Source organism: Rhagoletis pomonella, unplaced genomic scaffold (assembly GCF_013731165.1).
Source record: "Rhagoletis pomonella isolate Grant_MI unplaced genomic scaffold, Rhpom_1.0 Rhpom_scaffold_00004, whole genome shotgun sequence".
Classification (NCBI taxonomy): domain Eukaryota; kingdom Metazoa; phylum Arthropoda; class Insecta; order Diptera; family Tephritidae; genus Rhagoletis; species Rhagoletis pomonella.
This window is the reverse complement of record NW_023458558.1, coordinates 44,537,175-44,555,871: the sequence shown is the minus strand read 5'-3', so window position 1 is coordinate 44,555,871 and position 18,697 is coordinate 44,537,175. Positions and strand designations below refer to the sequence as shown.

The window sequence follows — 18,697 nt, the reverse complement described above, 5'->3', positions numbered from 1 at the left end:
AATATTGTGTTTAAACACAAACACAAATTATGTTTAACAAACATGTATTAAATAAATTAAGCTTAATATCGAAGACTCAAACAACGGTACTGCTATTTTCTCTCCGGCATCTCAATCAAGCGATGCCACTTTTCCACAGAAATACAATCGTCTTTAAAAAGGCTATGATCGGGTATTTATGTCCCTGCCTGCATGGCAAATTTACGACTGGAATCAATACAGTGTAAGTGCAATAGCATTTATATATGTAGCTACATATGTATGTAAATAATTATGCGCTAAACAATCTATGTATGTATGCAAGTTGTGTGTATTTATGAACTATTTAGAAACTAGAGTTGGTTTAATGTACGTTTGTGTGTTTGTGTGTGCTTGTAATTATCAGTGCGAAGCTTGGTGGCCATAGGTTTCCCGAAATCTCTTCTGTATTAACTGGTATGCGTTGTAAACCCTAGAAATGATTTCAAAAAAAGAAAAAAGCTGTGGGTTAGGCAAAAGCGTTAAGCCAGTAAATATGGTTTGAAAAGGAGTGGAAGGGCGTGGTGGCGATAGATGCGCATGCCGCAGCATTGTTGCTTTCATCAGAATTTAAGCACTCAAGTAATTTAAATTTTAATGGAAAATTCTTCATTAACACATACTTCTCTTTCGCTGCCCTGAAGGACTTCTTGCGCGGCTTCTTGTCGACCGTATCGGTGCCGACTTCTGTGTTGGGCAGGTCATTTGGCGAAATCATAGTTAAGTTATCTAGAAAAAAAAATTTATTTAATAATAAATAACGGGTTTTTGTACTATTTTGTGTGTCACTTACCTGGATGGCAGAAGAATGCAATGGAATGACGGCCACGCGTGCGTATATGTGGCTGTTCTGGTATCACAACACGATGTTGCTGCAATGAAAAAAAGAAAGTCATAAGTTGCAGATTTTTGTGTATGTTTTTTTTTTTTTAACTTCGTACAAGTACGGCAAATAACCCATAAATCATAGTCTTATTTTAGAACTGCGTACTATAAAAATTACACCATGGATATGAGTATGCTATATCTCAAAAAATAAAGCTAATACTTAAGGCAAAAGAATCAGGATACCAAATACATATCTACAAAAAAGCTGCTTGACCTTTTGGAAAAACTTTTTAAATATGTGTTACTATTAAATTGTTCTGTGAACTATTTATGTAGCCTTAGGCCAATTAGCTGAGGCAATTAAACTTTAAATTGCGGCATTGAGTTTGGCGTTCACACACACATCAGCAGCCCAATTATCGATACGAATTTAGCTGCTGGATTACCTACAGTGATGGAAAAGTTGGTACAATCGTACCTTTATTTAGGTTGAAAGTACATTCGGTACAACACACACAATTTTAGATACGTTTGGAACGTAGACAAATAACTTCTCAGATATCAGTTCTTATTTTTATTGACATTTCAATGCGTTTGCTGGTGGGGCCAACTGATCTAATAGCTTCTCTCCTTCGTGAAGTGGCATACAAATAATACAGAAGGGTGGTCAAAGTTACGCAACTGTAGTTGATTTCGCCAGATAGATGGAAAATGTTTCTTTTTAAAATGTCTGATCAAAGAACTGTGAGGAAAGTGATTCACCTTTCTACAACATAGTTTTGGCTCGCGCTGCTCGAAGAGATTCTTTACATAGCCAAAATTTGTTTAATGTGAGTACAGAAGTTAATATGGTATCAATGGGAATTGTTATCCTCCTATTTCTCTTTATATAGAAATGCATATATACTTTTCAGGTACATCTATCTACTTTTGGGTAAAGTTTTCATTTAATTAGGTACAATTTTATAATTCAGCTTTAAAAGAGGACCAAAAACAAACAGCTGATTGCTCTTTGTTTAATAAACATACCTCCAAGTCAAAATTAAACATACCTAGCAGGGTTGCATAGAGAATCTGACACAAATTAATTGCCAATTAATTATTGATTATTTGTTCGCAATTAGTAATTTGAATTTTTGTATGATAAATCGGGTAACAATTAAGGTTTAAATTGGTGAAAAGGAGCTTAATTGCCAATAAGGTGCCTGTTTGAACATAGTCTTAAAACGCCTTCACCAGAATCCAATAGCTTTCAGCTGATCCCAGCACAACCAGATTTGGGTTACCGAAAAGAAAGGCCGTTCAATCACAGTGGCCTTATAATTAGACTACCACATGCCCACCGTCAAGTTATATTATGCCAAAGATTTGAACTAACCACAAATCCCATACAAAATAGTCAAGCTGCAGTTACTGGATTCGCGGAGAAACCCAAATCAAGAAGGCCGTGGATATTCTTTACAGATGGATCAAGGACAAAACGCGACGTAAGTGCTGGGATTTTTGTCTCAATTTTCGGCTAATCTTTCGCTTGTCGCACTACGCAATCGTTTTCTGTGCGGAAGCGTTTGTAATAAAGGAGGCGGTAAGCCACATTAAATATTAAGCTCGCGCGAGTACGCAGAGAAATATTTTCTCATTAAGCCTTAGGGCAATCAAGAGCAGAATTACAGAAATTTACCGCTCGAAAGCTAGGCAAAGGTGGAGTTGTACTGGATCGTATATAAGTATATGACTGCCAGATAGAACAGCAATATTTGCACGACCCGTGGAACAGTTCTGAGAGGCATCGGGATCGCCAGGTTCGGAACCTAAAAGTTTAATTTCGGCATATGCGGTATCGGAATTGAATATCTAGTCTCGCGCCCATCTTTTTCCCTTCGAAGGCACAAGATTTTCGTTTTTGACGACGCCAGGTAAAATTTTGTGTTTAAGGGGCTGGGAGCTTTAAATAGTGCATAGATAACCGGATATTCGAATCAAGAAATAACCAAATGAACGGATTTCGGATAAAGAAATTAACGAATAACAACCGAATATACGGAAAAGTTTAAGCCACTAAAACCGGGTTAAAAAGTCCCGCCTTATTAGGAGTTAATAAGTTAAAAAATTGTATTCAACAAAAAAAAAATTGTGCTAAATGTTATTATAGGTCTCTTAAGGCGATTATTGTATTTAAAGTCGTTTTGGCATGTAAAAAAATAGGATATTTGAGCAAAAAGTAGAAACATAACATATGGATATTAAACTTTGGGCATAGTTTGGTTGAGGTCCTTAAACGGCTGTTCCTCTGAGTTTTACAAAAACGTTAATCATTCTTGTTTTCAAGGTGGTGGCTATTCCACAGACTCTAGCAACCCCAACCGCAGACAGTAAAAGGACAACAAAAATAACTATATTCCTCTCAACCCACAATTCGGTAATTATAACCCAATAATGTAACTATGTCTAAACAAATCATGTGTTGAGCAAAACATATTTAGTTGACGTAAACTAAACTCTTCACAGTGCATTTTACATTCAGAAAAAAGTCAGGCAAATATATTCCTCTCAACACATGATTCGGTAACTATAAACAAGTAATGTAACTATAACCAAATCATGTGTTGAGAAAAACATATTTAGTTGACGCAACTAAACTCTTTTCTCAGTGTAGTGCAAGATATTTTGCACCAAACAGCGATAAGCCAATTATACAAAATAAAACACTTCATTAAAACTTCAAAATTTAACCTGCAGACCTAAGATATACCAAAACCATTCTCCAGCGGTTGAGCCTCATATCATTTACCAATGCAATTACATATGTACAAAAATTTTAATAATTATACATGCATATATGAACATATGTGTGTATGGTGTATACCAATGTATTTTCTCAGTTCTTGTCATATACATACAAGTCGTCATAAAAAATCCGAGTTGGTGGAAATATTAAAACGCAAGTGTAAGAACACCAAATTAAAAAGGCAGGTAGAAGGAAGGTAAAGAGAAATGAGTCATACGTACATACATACATATGTATGTATATGTATTTTGAAAAATGTGATATTAGTAAATATCTTTAAATTTTCTCTACCACTCACCAATGCTGGATAACGTCCTTTCGTCCATATCGACAAGATTTCGCCGCAGTTTATCAATATGGCACCGGGCAAATGGCCAACACGCTGCCATTTTTCACTACCCGGCATTTTCACCTCAAGTCCACCCTCCGAGTCCTGGGCCAACAATGTAAATGTACCATAATCTGTGTGTGCACCACAGCGTATCATTTCACCGTTGGGCAACTGACGTTCAGTGGTGTCGTTGCTTTCATCTTTGCCATCCAATTCGTTGATTTCATCGCGCGGATTCGTTTCTGGCCGGAAATCGGGTTTATCCGACAAACAACGTTGATAACTGTAAATACAACTGCCCTTAATAAAGTCATTCTTCTCATCCGTATCCTCAATGATGGGCGGATAGTAGAGCAGACGTAGTGTGGACTCGTTGTCATGATCACCGGACAGCATGTGTGAGTGTTTCTCGAGGAAGAACGATTGTGGTATGTCGAGCGAGACGGCAAGTGACTGCAGAATGAAGCGGGAGAGTGCTTTGAAATCCGTTGCCAAGGATGAAATGTGTTCCGCGAAGCCAGGTAATGGTTCTTCGGGTAAATTTTTCGCATTTAATGTGCAAATGTTGAAAGCATGGCGGAGTTCAGGAGTTTTGCCATTGAAACGCTCTACGCCTGGGCGCACGTAGCCATGATTATCATCACCAGTGCGTAGGTAATGCTCCTTCACATCGCCAGGTAGGTCAACAAAATCATCGAGATGATCCCAAGCGGTTTTCAACTGAAATTATAGCAGTGTGGTTCAGATATTTAAGTGGGTGATACACAAGTGGCAATGCTAAAGGCAAACTAATTATCATACCTTTTCATCGGAAATGCCATGATTTACAAGCAAGCATAGTCCCTTCTCGGACATACATTTTTGTAATTGATGGCCGACTCGATTCACAACTGAACGCACTGGCGCCTCTTCGGTTCCTATGGATGAGATAGAAGCGAAATTATATATGAAGCAAACTTTAACGAATCTACAAAGTATTTAAAAATTACTTGAATGAAACCAACAAAATTGACAATTAATGAATTAGCAATTTGAAAATGTGCAGGTTTTAAGCAAAAAAGCAACAGTGAATTTTAATCGCAATTTTTTCAGCGGCAATTAGCGCCAATGACAATATGCATTTACTATATGTATGTATTTATGTACATAGCGGTGTGATGAAAGTTGAAAAAGTTGATAATTATTTGATTTTGCAGCGAATTAACTGCAGAATCAGCGTTCTTATACACATATATAATTAAATAAAGGTAATAGCTGCTGTCACACTTTAATTTATTTAATTTTAATTGCTATGAGCCCTTAACCGCTTCCGCGTGACTTAAATATTATTAAGCATTATCCCACAATGTACAGATATGTAAACTTCGAAAGCCGATGAAGTAAACCATTTAATATACATTTCATATTTCAAACCACTCTAAAGAGGAATTACGTACCTTTCAATATTCGTTTCTACATGTGCACGTTAGGGTGGTCCAAAAATGCATGTGAAAAAGTAAAGTCGAAGTTTTTAAGCTCTCACTCCCTAAGATTGTTATAAGTGTACCAAAAAAATACCACATTTTATCAAAAAATATTTAGGGTCGCTCAAAGCACTCAAAATTTTCCATGTATTTTATATGAAAAAAAAACTTTTCGTAGAAATGGTATAGAATCAAGATTTTCAATATTTTTCGATCGGAAAACTCTGTTTCTCATCAGGAGATTCCCAATAACAATACACAATTATTTATTTAACCATTTATTTAACAATTTTTTTATAGTAACTATATTTTATAGGTCCGCCAAAACCCCCAGAAAATGTAATTTGGGGATGAATAAAAAATCTTTAGTAATAAAAAACCAGAGTTTTCCCGATCGTAAAATATTGATTTTAAAGAATTGTATACCGTTTCAATGAAAAGTGTTTTTTATACATATAAAATACATGGAAAACTGTGAGCGATCTCAAAATAAAAAATAGGGGTATGTATATTTTTTCCGATATGGAATAATCCTGTGGGGTGAGAGCGTTAAAATTCCGGCTTGACTTTTTTTTGGGCCACCTTAGTGTACGTAAGCAAGCATTTTTAACCAATTGCTGGTGTCCGATTGACCTGAAACTTTTTCTCTAATACAGTCTGTATCAAAGGAGAGTGACCTTGTTTACTAAGAATTTTAATAGGGTTCCCACCTGTTACAAAAATTACTATATTCAGTCCTAATAAGCGTAGGCATCGGTTCTGCGCCATCACTGTCAAATGAAAATACTTAGCCGCTTGATGTGTAAAAATGTATTATTTTATTAAGTAGGGTTGCCACCTCCTGCGTATATGTACTTATGTACTTATATACACATTCAGCGCGCAAACGAGGCCGGCTAATAAAATATGAGAAAAGTGTGCTCGTTTGGCATTGTATTTTTGTCAATAAGAAAAATATTGTATTATATTATCAAAAACAAACAACTAATGCATTTGCTTTAAAAGCAAACTCGAAATATATGAGTAAAGTTACTCAGAGTTCAATAAATTATTTTTGAGTTTTTTGATTAATCTGGATAATGATTAATAAAAAAATTATTTAATCGATTAAGCGCACATCCCTAACATACATACATTTCGTCGTTTAAAGTAATAAAATCGCTTATCAAAATAAGACGAAACCTCGTATGTGAAGTTTACCCAACTGTGCAGAATAGAGTAAAACTTATTTCAAAATGGTTATCTCTTTTATATCTAATTATCTCTACCTTTTATATCTACATTTCGATATTTTGGTATGAATGAAAAAGTCTTGTGAGCAAATCCGGTGAGCAAATCTCATTTATGGCACAATGTCCGTTTTGCGACGATATATATATAAATACATACATACATACATATGTGCTTTGACCACGCGAGAATAAACTTTTTCTGTTACGGAAGCGGCTTGTCGATTTGACCCGAGACCAAGAAACTTTGTCATTTAACTCGCTCTGCAAAGTTATAAAAGTTATTCACACCAACTCGTCGGCGTGAAAGACCGATCTATCTCGGCTGCCGGTTCGAAAGAAGCACAAAATAGAATTACGTTGTACAACATGCCCATTAAGGTTGCGACGAGTTGTTTTTTTTTTGCTACACGTGTCTACTTTTTTGTTGATCGGTGATCACTCTTATGCCGATTTGGTTTCTACCGAAAAATGCAACCTTCTCTTTGCCCTTTAAGCACAAACACTGTGAAGAGGGCGAGGAAAAGACAACGTTTTTTGTAGAAAGGAAATCGCCATTAGAAAAATGATAAGGCAATTTTATCCATTGGGCGATCATTGTGGCGGCCATTGAACGAAGACTCATTCTCCGGAGCTGATCAATAACGACGATCATACAATAAATGAAATCAATAATCACACAACGTACGACCAACCAAGTTGACATTTTCAAGTAATTGCTGATTTCAATTGATATAAATGGATAAATAATAATAACGAAGTGCATTTCAATTTGAATAAATAGCTTGGATGGCACGCCGAGAATAGAAATATAATATATGAGTAAATTTATGTGTACATTTAATGATTCACAGACCATTAAAAGGTGGCAAATATTCTTGCATTTTATGTACAAAATATTTACACACATTGGGGTGGTCCTTAAAAAATCAAATTACCAATTTTTTTCAGTCTTACCCACCACCCACACCAGATTTTTTTTAAGCGTAATTGATTCGAAAAATTATTTTAAAAATTTACATGCTTATTAACAATACGGACTTTAGATAGGATAGAAAATTCTGTAAAATTGAAAACAATTAAATTTTTGGCCAATAAAAGCCATTAGACATTGAAAATGTCCTTTTGGAACTTTATCCTTGAATATACTCGAAAATTTCGAATAGTTATTTTTGCAAAATAAATATATATTAAGGACTAACATGTTCGCTAAAATATCCTTGAATTTTATCCTTCTAACTTTATTATTTTAAATAGCGGCTGGCCTTGTGCACCAAGAAATTTAATTCATTTCAATCAACTAGGATCGAACGTGACTAGCATTTAACACCTACGCCTTAATACATAAACTGTACATCTACATATATATTTGCTATATCTGAGAACTGTCGTCGGTTAAAGTGCAGTGGTTTACGCTAAAGTCAATGAGAGTGCGTCGCCGTTTTCTCTGATAGCCCGACGGCCACTATAGCTCTGGCGTGGTTAACCACAAATTCGAAGCTGATAAAGGAGTGCAAAACTATTTTGAACGGAACTACTAGTCAGTTCAAATCAGCTTTAGCTTGGGTCCCTCAATCATCGTAACATTTCCGTAAATGAGGCTGCCGATGAATCAGCTAGGGACGGTTTCACATTGGCCTCAATCGAGGGCGGGATCTCGCCCCAATCGGATTTTATACGGGGAATCAGGTCATAGGTGTCGCATGCCGAATAGTTAGCCAAGCGTATGTAGCACCCACTGCCGACTACGTACATGTATACGTACGCTCTCAAATGTTCAGCTTGAACAAATAAAATACAATTGCTTTTAAATAACATCATCTCCTCCCAACGCACAGTGTTTCGACTATAGTAGTAAAACTAGAGCACATGTCAAGTTTCAGTGAAATCGGTGCATGTGTACTATTATTTCCACCAGCCTCCATATAGCCGAAACACTGTCCAACGTTTCGAACGTTCTCCGCATACGAAAATTTAAATTAATTTTAGTTGTTTTCTCTGCGTTTCCGGATACGGAAAATTGTACGAGACCGCAGTTTTGGCAACATTTACGTTTCTCTGCTATGTATATGGGAGAAACCCCAGTTTCTTACTGGTTACTGACCGGTTAACAACCATGCTAGAAGCATTTGTACGCTTTTTCATGACAGAAATACGTTAACTATGGTTCCAATAGCAATTTAAGTAAAAAATTATCATTTTTGCCTTCTAACCGAATAAATTCAAATAAATAACATTTTTCACTCAAATTGCTTTTGTGAAACTGGCTTTAAGAGCTTTGTTAATGCTTGCCTAACCGAGACCGCTACTTGAAAAAATCTTCCATAATTCAGAGGATGAACTGTCACTGAAACTGGATTCCACCTAGTAGTAGTACACACTACTAGCCTATCTATGACCTGAAAATTACATACATATCGCACGTTTAATAATATAGAGATGTAACTAAAAATTTACGTTTTTGAAGATCTCATTATGCAATAAATAAGCTTGATATTTAAGTAAATTTAATAGATAACCAAACTTCCCAAATATGGGCAAAGATATGTGTCTTTCCAACTTTCCGTATGGATTGATAAAACTTTGATTGCATTTTCCCACAAAATTGAAATTTTGAAATACTTTTCAATACAGTAAATAATTCCTATACAATATTTTTATTATTTCCGCACGGAGTCCACTATGGCGGTCAAGTTCTTAACCCAATGTATGAGTATAAATATACAGACGTGTGCATGGCACTTGTAGCAGTTAACGGGTGCGCCGCCACCCACATATATGTAGTATTGTTACAGGCCATGACAATGTTAACAATGCATTGGAAAACAACCAAACAATCGATTACCGCCAACTTTCGAAGTAATCAATGACGATTTTATATTGTTAAGCGCTACCTGTGGATGTTGGTTTGTTTGTAGTTTTTGTGTGTGCAGTTGAAGAGCTTAAAGCATTTGCAATTGTTGTTAGCACACAATAAAATTTGGCTTTTGAATTGTTTGCCATATACATATCTACTAAACTGAAGTGTGGCTGCCGACGACAGTATTAGAGGGGATTTACTAATGTATGTATAAGCACATATACATGTGTACATACATATATTTGCTAAAAATTATCAGGAATTCGCCATCGACTACAAAAAAGTGATAAGTTTTAAGTGGCGAAAGTCAACCTAATTGAACAACTTCTAAAATTCGATAAAAATTAGTTTAAAAATATTTAAAAAGCAACTTCGAATGAAAATATAAAATTTATTTCGATGTGTAAATGCAACAGGAAAAATACGTTAATTATCACGTTAAAAAAAACTATGGCACTTGTCAATTTGACATTTTGTGTCATGGCTTTTGCTGAAGTTTAAAACTTAAAAACATATTTATTTAAATAAACTCAGGCGCCACTTAAGTGAATTTCATATGCTTTGCAACAATTAGCCCTTCAGAATCAGCCCCATTTACATATGTATGCACATGTGCAGCAAAATAACCAAAAAAAAATGTTGCATGTGAACAAAACTCTACACAATCGTCATTTCAGTTTTTTTTTTTTTTTTTTTTTTTTGAAATGCATTATATAAAAGCTAAAGAATTCTGTGCATATTTCTTCTTAAAATGGAGCATTTTGACATCATTTGTGTACAAGGGTTAATAGATCTATTTGCAGGTTACTATACACCGTATCATTATGTGTATGCAAGTATGTATTTATTAGACATGTATGTATGTAGTATATCTCCCATTCTTGGAAGTGATAATGAACTTGAAAACCCCATAACAATAAAATTTTTCCTCGAATTTATTCCCATGTTTGTTTTATAAAATGAATGCGTGATTGTTGATACTTTTTTAAACGCTAGTATTATCTTTTGCGCTCTGTTTCTTCTTAGTTGTTTATACCAACTGCTGTTATCAAGTGTCGGTGAAATTGATAAGATGTTTAACCGATCAACTTTTTACAATTTTTTCAATAAATTTATTATAGTACTAATCGACAAGAAATTTTAACTGTGGTATTTTACCATCATCCCATCAAAAACAATGCGAATTTTTAGCCCCTTCAAGCATGCACTTTAAAGGGGCTATAAAACTGCTTACCAAAAATTATTTCAAAATTTCGGATTAAAACGTTCGAATTTTTTGTGAAAAAAAATTACAAAGTTTTAAATTTGAATTCATATGGTTTTTGTTATATGTATGTATGTATAATGAGCTATAATTCTACAAAAATTGGTGCACATTAAACAAACAAAATACAAATAATCAAAACTGGTCAAAATGTTGGAGTGCTATTATTTTGACCGTAGGTGTATATGTTATAGGGGTTAGATTTTTCTGTTTCCGATAAATGATTGTTACGATATAACAATAATTTTAGATAAACATTTTAATGTTGTGGTGTTTAATTAAAAAAAAATTTACCCCCACCACCTAACGGCTAATTTTTTTGTGGCGGTATTTCTTTCCATTCAAGTAATATATGTTCAAATATGCAAAAAATCGGATCGCGAATACGAATTTTCCAAATATCTCGCCGCTTGCGCCAACTATTGGCCAAAATTTTGTGTGAAGTTATTTCAAATATGAACCATAATAATAGATTGGCGCTTACACATATGTTAGTGTTTGGACGAACTTCTCCTCCGATTTGTGGCGTGCGCCTTGATGTTGTCACACAAAGAGGGAGGGCCTACAGTTTTACGCCGACTCCGAACAGCGATTGTATTTTTATGAGAAGAAAAAACCGTTTTTCTAATTTTTTTTTTGCGATGTTGCTTTGACCAGGGCTTTGAACCCATATCGGACCATAAATAAAGGGTTTGAAATACAAAGAGATACCTGTATACCTACGGTGACCACAAATCAGGACATTTCTAAAGCATCGAAACTGATCATAGAATTTTATTTTTAGAATATAAAGTCATAACATCAACAACAAAAAAACAATATAAAGCTTTTATTTTCCATATGCTTGAGCTTTTTTTGAGGAAATTAGTAATATTGTTTTTATAATTCACTAAACTCAAGTTAGTATCTTTTGATTACATCAAACATCAAACTTAACAAATAATTCTAAAAACCTTTAAAAAATTTAGCAGCAAAAATGGACGGCAATATAGCGAGAATACCAGTTTGACAAAATAAAACCAAAGATCGTAGAAAATAAGGATGCTGGCTATGTTTGTGGCTCCTTTATATTCCATGTTCTTTGTGGGAACGAAAGTGGTGGCACGTTTGTCCGAAAAATGGTTTTTGGGCCAGAGTACAGGGTGACTCATATTCGATTAATAAATAAAAACTGTAAATCGGAATTTGTTCGATACAAATGTGCAAAATCGGGGCACTTACTTATACGTCCCGACTTTAGGAAAATATTCAGCGCATCACCTTTCTCGAAATCGGTACCGTCCCACCAAAATGGGTACGAATGGTCACCGTATGTACATATACTAGATTTTAGTCGGATATCTCGAAAACTGAGAATTAGTTTGCGATCAAACAAACAGGCGAACCGGGCTAAATCGACTTATTCTTCTTCCTCTAATACTCATGAACAAACATCGGGCCAAAGCTATGTATGTATAATGAAAATTTAGAACTAGCGTTTCGCGCTTATTTAATTGGAAAACAAATTGGTTAGGAAAATATTTAAAAAGTAGCCACATAGACGTATTAGCGCCATATTATTTGCTTCTTAAACGGCAACGATAATTTGTGGGTGGGAATGTGTCTGTCGAATAGAAAATATAAATAATAAATTTCCAAGAATGAGACAGTGCCATTAGTACTAAACAAATTTCAGAAATAAATTTGATTTAAGATAGACCACTTGTGCTCTATTTTAATTGTAAGGCCCGAGACTCTTCTGATTTAATCATTGGGCAGTGTTTCTACAGGGCGAGCTACAAGCCCGGTCTATAGCTTTGGGAAAGAGAAAAGAATAAGACGGTCCCAGGGGAGCACTATAATCTTTATCCGATTTGGCCAAAATTTCAAAGGAGAGATTTTTTTAAATTTAAACTAAATAAATGAACATTCACAATTCTGTAATAAAAACATACATGTATGCATACATATTTGTATATGTATATACAAGAGAACGATGACATTAATTTTCGCTTACTGACTATAGTTGTTCGTAATCTGTAAACTGAAAATATGTGATAAAAAGTACATGTTTTACTTAGTTGCCTACATACAGAAATATGTTTGCATATGCCCAAAGCAATTATAATAACTAATTAAAAAAAGAAAAAATTCTTTAAGAACATACGAATATATATTTCGTACATAAGTTTATACAAAGTAAGTATCTATGTACATATGAATATACTATAATGTAAGTGGTTGAACTGTGGAAGAGTCCAATAAATCACTCGCTAATAACCGAACAAGTTCGCTGTATGTATAATTATGTTCGCATAGAAATCTATATACACATGGTTGTATATTAGGGTGGTCCAAAAATGCATGTGAACAAGTAAAGTCCGATTTTTAATGTTCTCACCGCCTATGATTTTTCTATATACCATATATATATATATATATATTTATGTGGGGGCAAATGAAATGGTATATGATTTTTAGAAATCAAAATTACTAATTTTAAAAACTCTGTTGCTCTTCAGGTGACTTTCAATAGTTTGATATTGTTTATTTTACCATTTCTAGAACTAGCGATATTTTATGGGTCCCCCCCCCCCATTGCATTTTTTGGGGTGCTTAACGAACCTGTAAAAAATAGGCAATATTAAAAAATTGTTAAATAAACAATTGGGGATTGTTACTGGAAGTCTCCTGAAGAAAAAAAGTTTGCCTGTCGCTAAATATTATAAGATATGGAATATTTTGAGCGCTTTGAGCGACCCCTAAACGTTTTTTGATTTCCAAATAAAAAAACGGGGGTACAACTTTTTTCGAAAGCATTAAAATTCCGTCTTTCTTTTTTTTGACCACCCCAGTATACGTACATATGTGTGTAGGTATATACAGAAGCGTGCAACTAATTAGCAACGAAATTCAAAACGATACTGCTTGCAAATTATGTTTATTTATTTATTTTTAATAATTTTCATCTAAAATATATTTTAATCTATTTCAGAAACCACAATAACAAAAGTTGCAAAGCTTGCACAAATTGCAAAAAAATTAATCAAACTTCAAAAAATTGTCATCAAAATTTCATAATTTTTAATTAGAATATTTTGAAAATTTTCGGGTATGCAGTTTTGTAGCCCATTCAATTTTAGTATAACAAAGTGCAAGTTTCAAGTCGCTAAAAATTAACGTTGATTTTTTAGAATTTTTTTTTGTGGAGGGTCTTGCGCATTTTCTTCCATATAACACATGATCAAAATTTTTTTTTTACATGGAAAAAAAATCCGCAACACCCTCGACAAAAAAAATTCTAAAAAATCAACGGTAATTTTTAGCGACTTGAAACTTGCACTTTGTTATACTAAAATTGAATGGGCTACAAAACTGCATACCCGAAAACTTTCTAAATATTCTAATTAAAAATTTTGAAATTTTGATGACAATTTTTTGAAGTTTGATTAATTTTTTTGCAATTTGTGCAAGCTTTCAACTTTTGTTATTGCGGTTTCTGATATACATTGAATTATATTTTAGATGAAAATTATTAAAAATAAATAAATAAACATAATTTGCAAGCAATACGTTTTGAATTTCGTTGCTAATTAGTTGCACGCATCTGTACATACATGAGTTAAAACACGCGTGCGATCGCAGCTAACCGACATTCCCCGCCCGCCCTCGCTAAACCGCCCCTTGTTAGACCGCACGCAATGTAAATAAACAAAAGCCAGAGCTATGCCGTTAAATATTCGGAAAAGCTTTATGATAAACAAACGATTTTAGTAAATATTTTTGTGACTACTCATTTTACTGTTTTAGTAGACTTTATGATGGGCACATTTGATTAGGTATAATGAAAATTCTTAATTTATATACATACTGTGTACATTAGAGTGGTCCTAGGGTTTGGGGCACCTTCCAAAATTTGTTTCTTTTGTCGAAAGAGATTCTGGTACCTAACTTTACGTTTCTAAGTATAAAATTAGAGGATGTTAATATTTTACTCTAGAAGTAGTGTATCTTCATATATATGTATTAATCAAACAATTAGTTAAGCAACCAAAGAAAATTTGTAATTTAAATTATCCAAAAAAAATATGAAAAGCTTCAGTTATCATGGCAACAGTAGAAAATTGAAAGTTGGAATAGATATTACAAATATCAGAAAGAAAAAACTAAGGGGGTGCCCCGTCTTCTAGGATGACATTTTTCCCCCAGTTCAAAAATTGGACCACTCTAATGTACATTAGGGTTATTCAAAATAACTCACCTAACGCAGTAAATAAACAACTGGTCATTAATACTGGAAGTCTACTGAAGAGAACCACAGTTTTCCGATCGAAAAATATTGATTTCCAAGAATTGTATATCATTTCTACGAAGAATTGGTTTTTCTCCATATAAAATACATACATAAAACTTTGAGCTCTTTGAGCACTCCCTAAATATTTTTTGATTTCAAAATAGAAAAACACAGGGGTATATCTTTTTTCGGTATAGAACAATCCTATTGGGTGCCGGCATTAAAATTCCGACTTTATTTTTTGGACCACTCTAATGTGCATACATACTTTGCTTGTAATAAAAAAAAGATATTTTTTTTTATGGTAAATTAAGTACGAAAAGCGGCCAGAAAGTATTTAAATGCTAAGCGCACTAAAATACATACGTGTACACTGTACATACATACAGCTGTCCTGTAGCCACACAAAAAAAAGTGTTAGCGTTCGGGATTGACACTATTTTGATGTACTGAGCACGAATCTGAACTCCGTTTTGCTTCATTACGTCAGGATTTTTTCCTAACTTCAATAATTGTGCCTGTCACATAACTAATATCCGTTATAGTTTTTTGAGATTAATTCCAATTCTGATTTTTCTTCTTTGCAATTATCATTTGTACCATAAATGGAATAGTAAATTTTAATTGCCATGTCCTCAACTAGCAATCTTTTACTGAAGTTAAGAGCAATAATTACAGGGTTCAACAAAATTTGGTCGTATTTATTTTATCTCAAAAACGAGGCAGACCTCATGTTATAGATTTTTTAATGCTGGTTTGAAGTGCTTATACAAAAGTATTTTTTTTTTTTTTCAACACCCCCTTCTTCTCAATCAATCGACGTGAGGTAGAATTAGATTTTCATTAATATGCGTTTTTTTTTCTTCGGAAGAGCTACATCCGAATTCTATTTTAAATTTTTTTTTGAAATTAGCTATTTTTGAGAAGGAAATTAATTCTCTACTTAAACTCAGGGCGAACTAAAATATAAATATGGGCGTTTCCTGCGAAAAAAAAAACAAAAGGCATGGATACATATATCTTATTTATGGCCAATTTTGGCTTATTTTTGTAATATATACTAGTTATGTAAGCAGAAGTATTTTTACGAAAAATGAGATATTTTTTGAAAAGCCGTGTTTATTTTCCGATTTATTTAATACTTGGCATTGGTAGATTTGAGAAAATCGGACCGGATAAATGGCGCTGAAGTCAAAATAAAAATAAAATTCGACATAAAATTCATGTTTTATTTGCGTTAAAAATTTGTTTAAGGCCATTATTAGAAAAGTAAATTATCAATTGAAAATTTAGTAACGTAATAAAAAGAAGACGCAGGAAAGTTTTTTACCTTTATGAACCTTGAAAATTAGCCTTAAATATTTTAAATATTACGGCACGCCAGCGCATATGTTTGCTTATATCTTTGAATCTTTAATCTACCAAAGGTTGTTTTATTTTTTTGTTTACTGAATAAAGGGTTATTTAATTATTATGCAAATATAGAAAAGCCCTTTTAAAATTTTGATTTTTCATTTTATTTTTTAACATTTTGTGATACAAACGTCACGTCGCGTGAGATTCAAAATGCCCTTATGTATTTATTGGAAAACTCGCAACGGCATAAACAATGTTTCGCTATCATCCCAAAGAACTGGTTACTAAATACGTAAATAATAGTCCACTAACCAGCACTAACCGGTATACATTTTTGCTGGATATTCACTAATACACTCACAAGTACCTACTATATGCATACAATGCAATCAATTGGATTCTTACCTAAATGATTTATATGCTCGAATATTCAATTGAAATGCGCGGAATTGAAAATTAAAATTTATATGCGTTTCGATTTTATTTTTTTGCGTGCGTTATGCGCTACGGTATTTGTTATTGTTGTTGTGTTCCCTCATTGCATGTTTATTTTTTGATTGTATGTAGTTGCTTTAGCTAGTCACAACTCAATTAGTCAGACTACGCGTTTCCATTTTCATTTATTCAACGAACGTTGACTGCAAGTGCGGACGTTCGTTCAATAATACGCATATAACTATGTACATATGTATGTACATATCTGTGTTCATACGAAACAGTAGCTTAAATCGAAAGGCTGGCTTTAGTTTAATGCGGCATTCGCAGCACACGATTGCGAATGACTCACTGGCACCGAGCCGTTGAATGACTTTTGGCAAGTAAACGTGCAGAAATAGTTACGATACTAGCAAGTCAATATTCTTATTAAGTCTCTTCAAAAAATTCCCTGTCGTTAAAAGAATAAAGGGAATGCCGCATTATACTAAAGCCAGCTTCCCGACATAAGCTACTATTCCATACGTATACAGATATGTACATATGTACATACAAAAATCAAAAACAAAAAAAAAAACAACACGACTAACGGAACTAAGTCAGTTCACGTATAACGTATGCGATATTGACCTGAACGGAGTTGAAGATATAAATTATAAACACTTTGCGAAGTGGAAAAAAACTCAGCATATGAACCATATAATGCACAATTTCCACTAGGCATTTAAATGACAAAAAATACACGAGTGTCATTTAAACTTAACTTAAACAGATATTATTTTCATTAACGTAATGGCCCGAGTGTAGGTTTAAGTACAATTTTGTCATAACATTTTTTGCGTTTTTAATAACAAAATAGGAATCCATGGAATCTCCTTCTATGTAAATTTTTTAAGGAATCGAGTGGGCTTTCCGTTTTTTTCTTACATACAAAATATGTATGTATAACTGTCGACATTTGACAAAACAACCTCTTTCAAAATTACAAGTTTTTCAGGAGAGCAAAAACGCATATTATATGCTTTCCACAACATAAGTTTCTTACAATGAAGGAAAACTTTTTACTAAAACTGGACACATATGTATTAATAAACAAGCATTTTTAAATAAATTTCTTGTATTAACCGACTTCCAAAAAAGGAGGAGGAGGTTATCAGTTCGTCAGAATATTTTTTATTTTTTTTCATGTATGTTACCGCATAACTTTGGACCACGCCAACCGATTTTGATAATTGTCGCATCGGAAAGGTAGTGTCTCAGGGTGGTCCCATACTAATCCGGTTTTGTTCCAATCATTGGATCATGAGATATATATATATATTGTTTTTTTATATGAGAACTGAAGTCGGTTTTTTTTGCTAAAAATTACATGTTTAAATATAATACTTTTATAATAACAAATATAAGATTTATTATATTTAAGACTTCTGCCAAAATATTTCCGAAAAATATTAATATTCACGTGAGCTGAACCGATCTGAAAATAGCTCAAAAAGTCGATTTTTTTATTAACTAAAATCAGTTAATTACAAAAAAAAAAACAAATCAAAGTAATGAGGGTTTTGTAAGTATTTTCAAATTGGTCTAGTTTTAGGTTTTTTTAACAAATTATAAAAAAAATTTGCTCCAGCTTTTGCTGAAAGGTAAACACGAGCTATGTGTACATTTTTAGAGCATAATTTCAAAAATTCCAATTTTTATTAAGTTTAATTATAACCTTCCCTTTATGCTTGTCGATTTAATTATTTACATCGTAATCGCTATAATTTCTATGGTTAAGCTTAACAATATTGATATTGTTACCGTCCTACGGTTATCGACATTTTTAATATTATCTAAAAAGGTAAGAAAA

General features: G+C 33.5%; 1 protein-coding gene across 7 annotated transcripts in view; it reads right to left on the bottom strand.

The window, feature by feature from the left end:
• Positions 1 to 18,697, bottom strand: part of LOC118737607 (UPF0676 protein C1494.01-like) — a 60,012-nt gene continuing 41,315 nt past the window's right edge. For 6 of the 7 annotated variants that reach the window (XM_036468219.1, XM_036468224.1, XM_036468220.1 and 3 more), the window contains exons 3-7: positions 4,767 to 4,882; positions 3,933 to 4,685; positions 812 to 890; positions 642 to 747; positions 1 to 451 (exon numbers count right to left, since the gene is read on the bottom strand). In XM_036468219.1, the coding sequence (XP_036324112.1) occupies positions 382 to 451; positions 642 to 747; positions 812 to 890; positions 3,933 to 4,685; positions 4,767 to 4,882 (1,124 nt within the window). In that variant the 3' untranslated portion in view covers positions 1 to 381. Of the gene's footprint in view, positions 481 to 641; positions 748 to 811; positions 891 to 3,932; positions 4,686 to 4,766; positions 4,883 to 18,697 lie in introns of all 7 variants that reach the window. The other variant, XM_036468225.1, reaches the window with a different exon arrangement.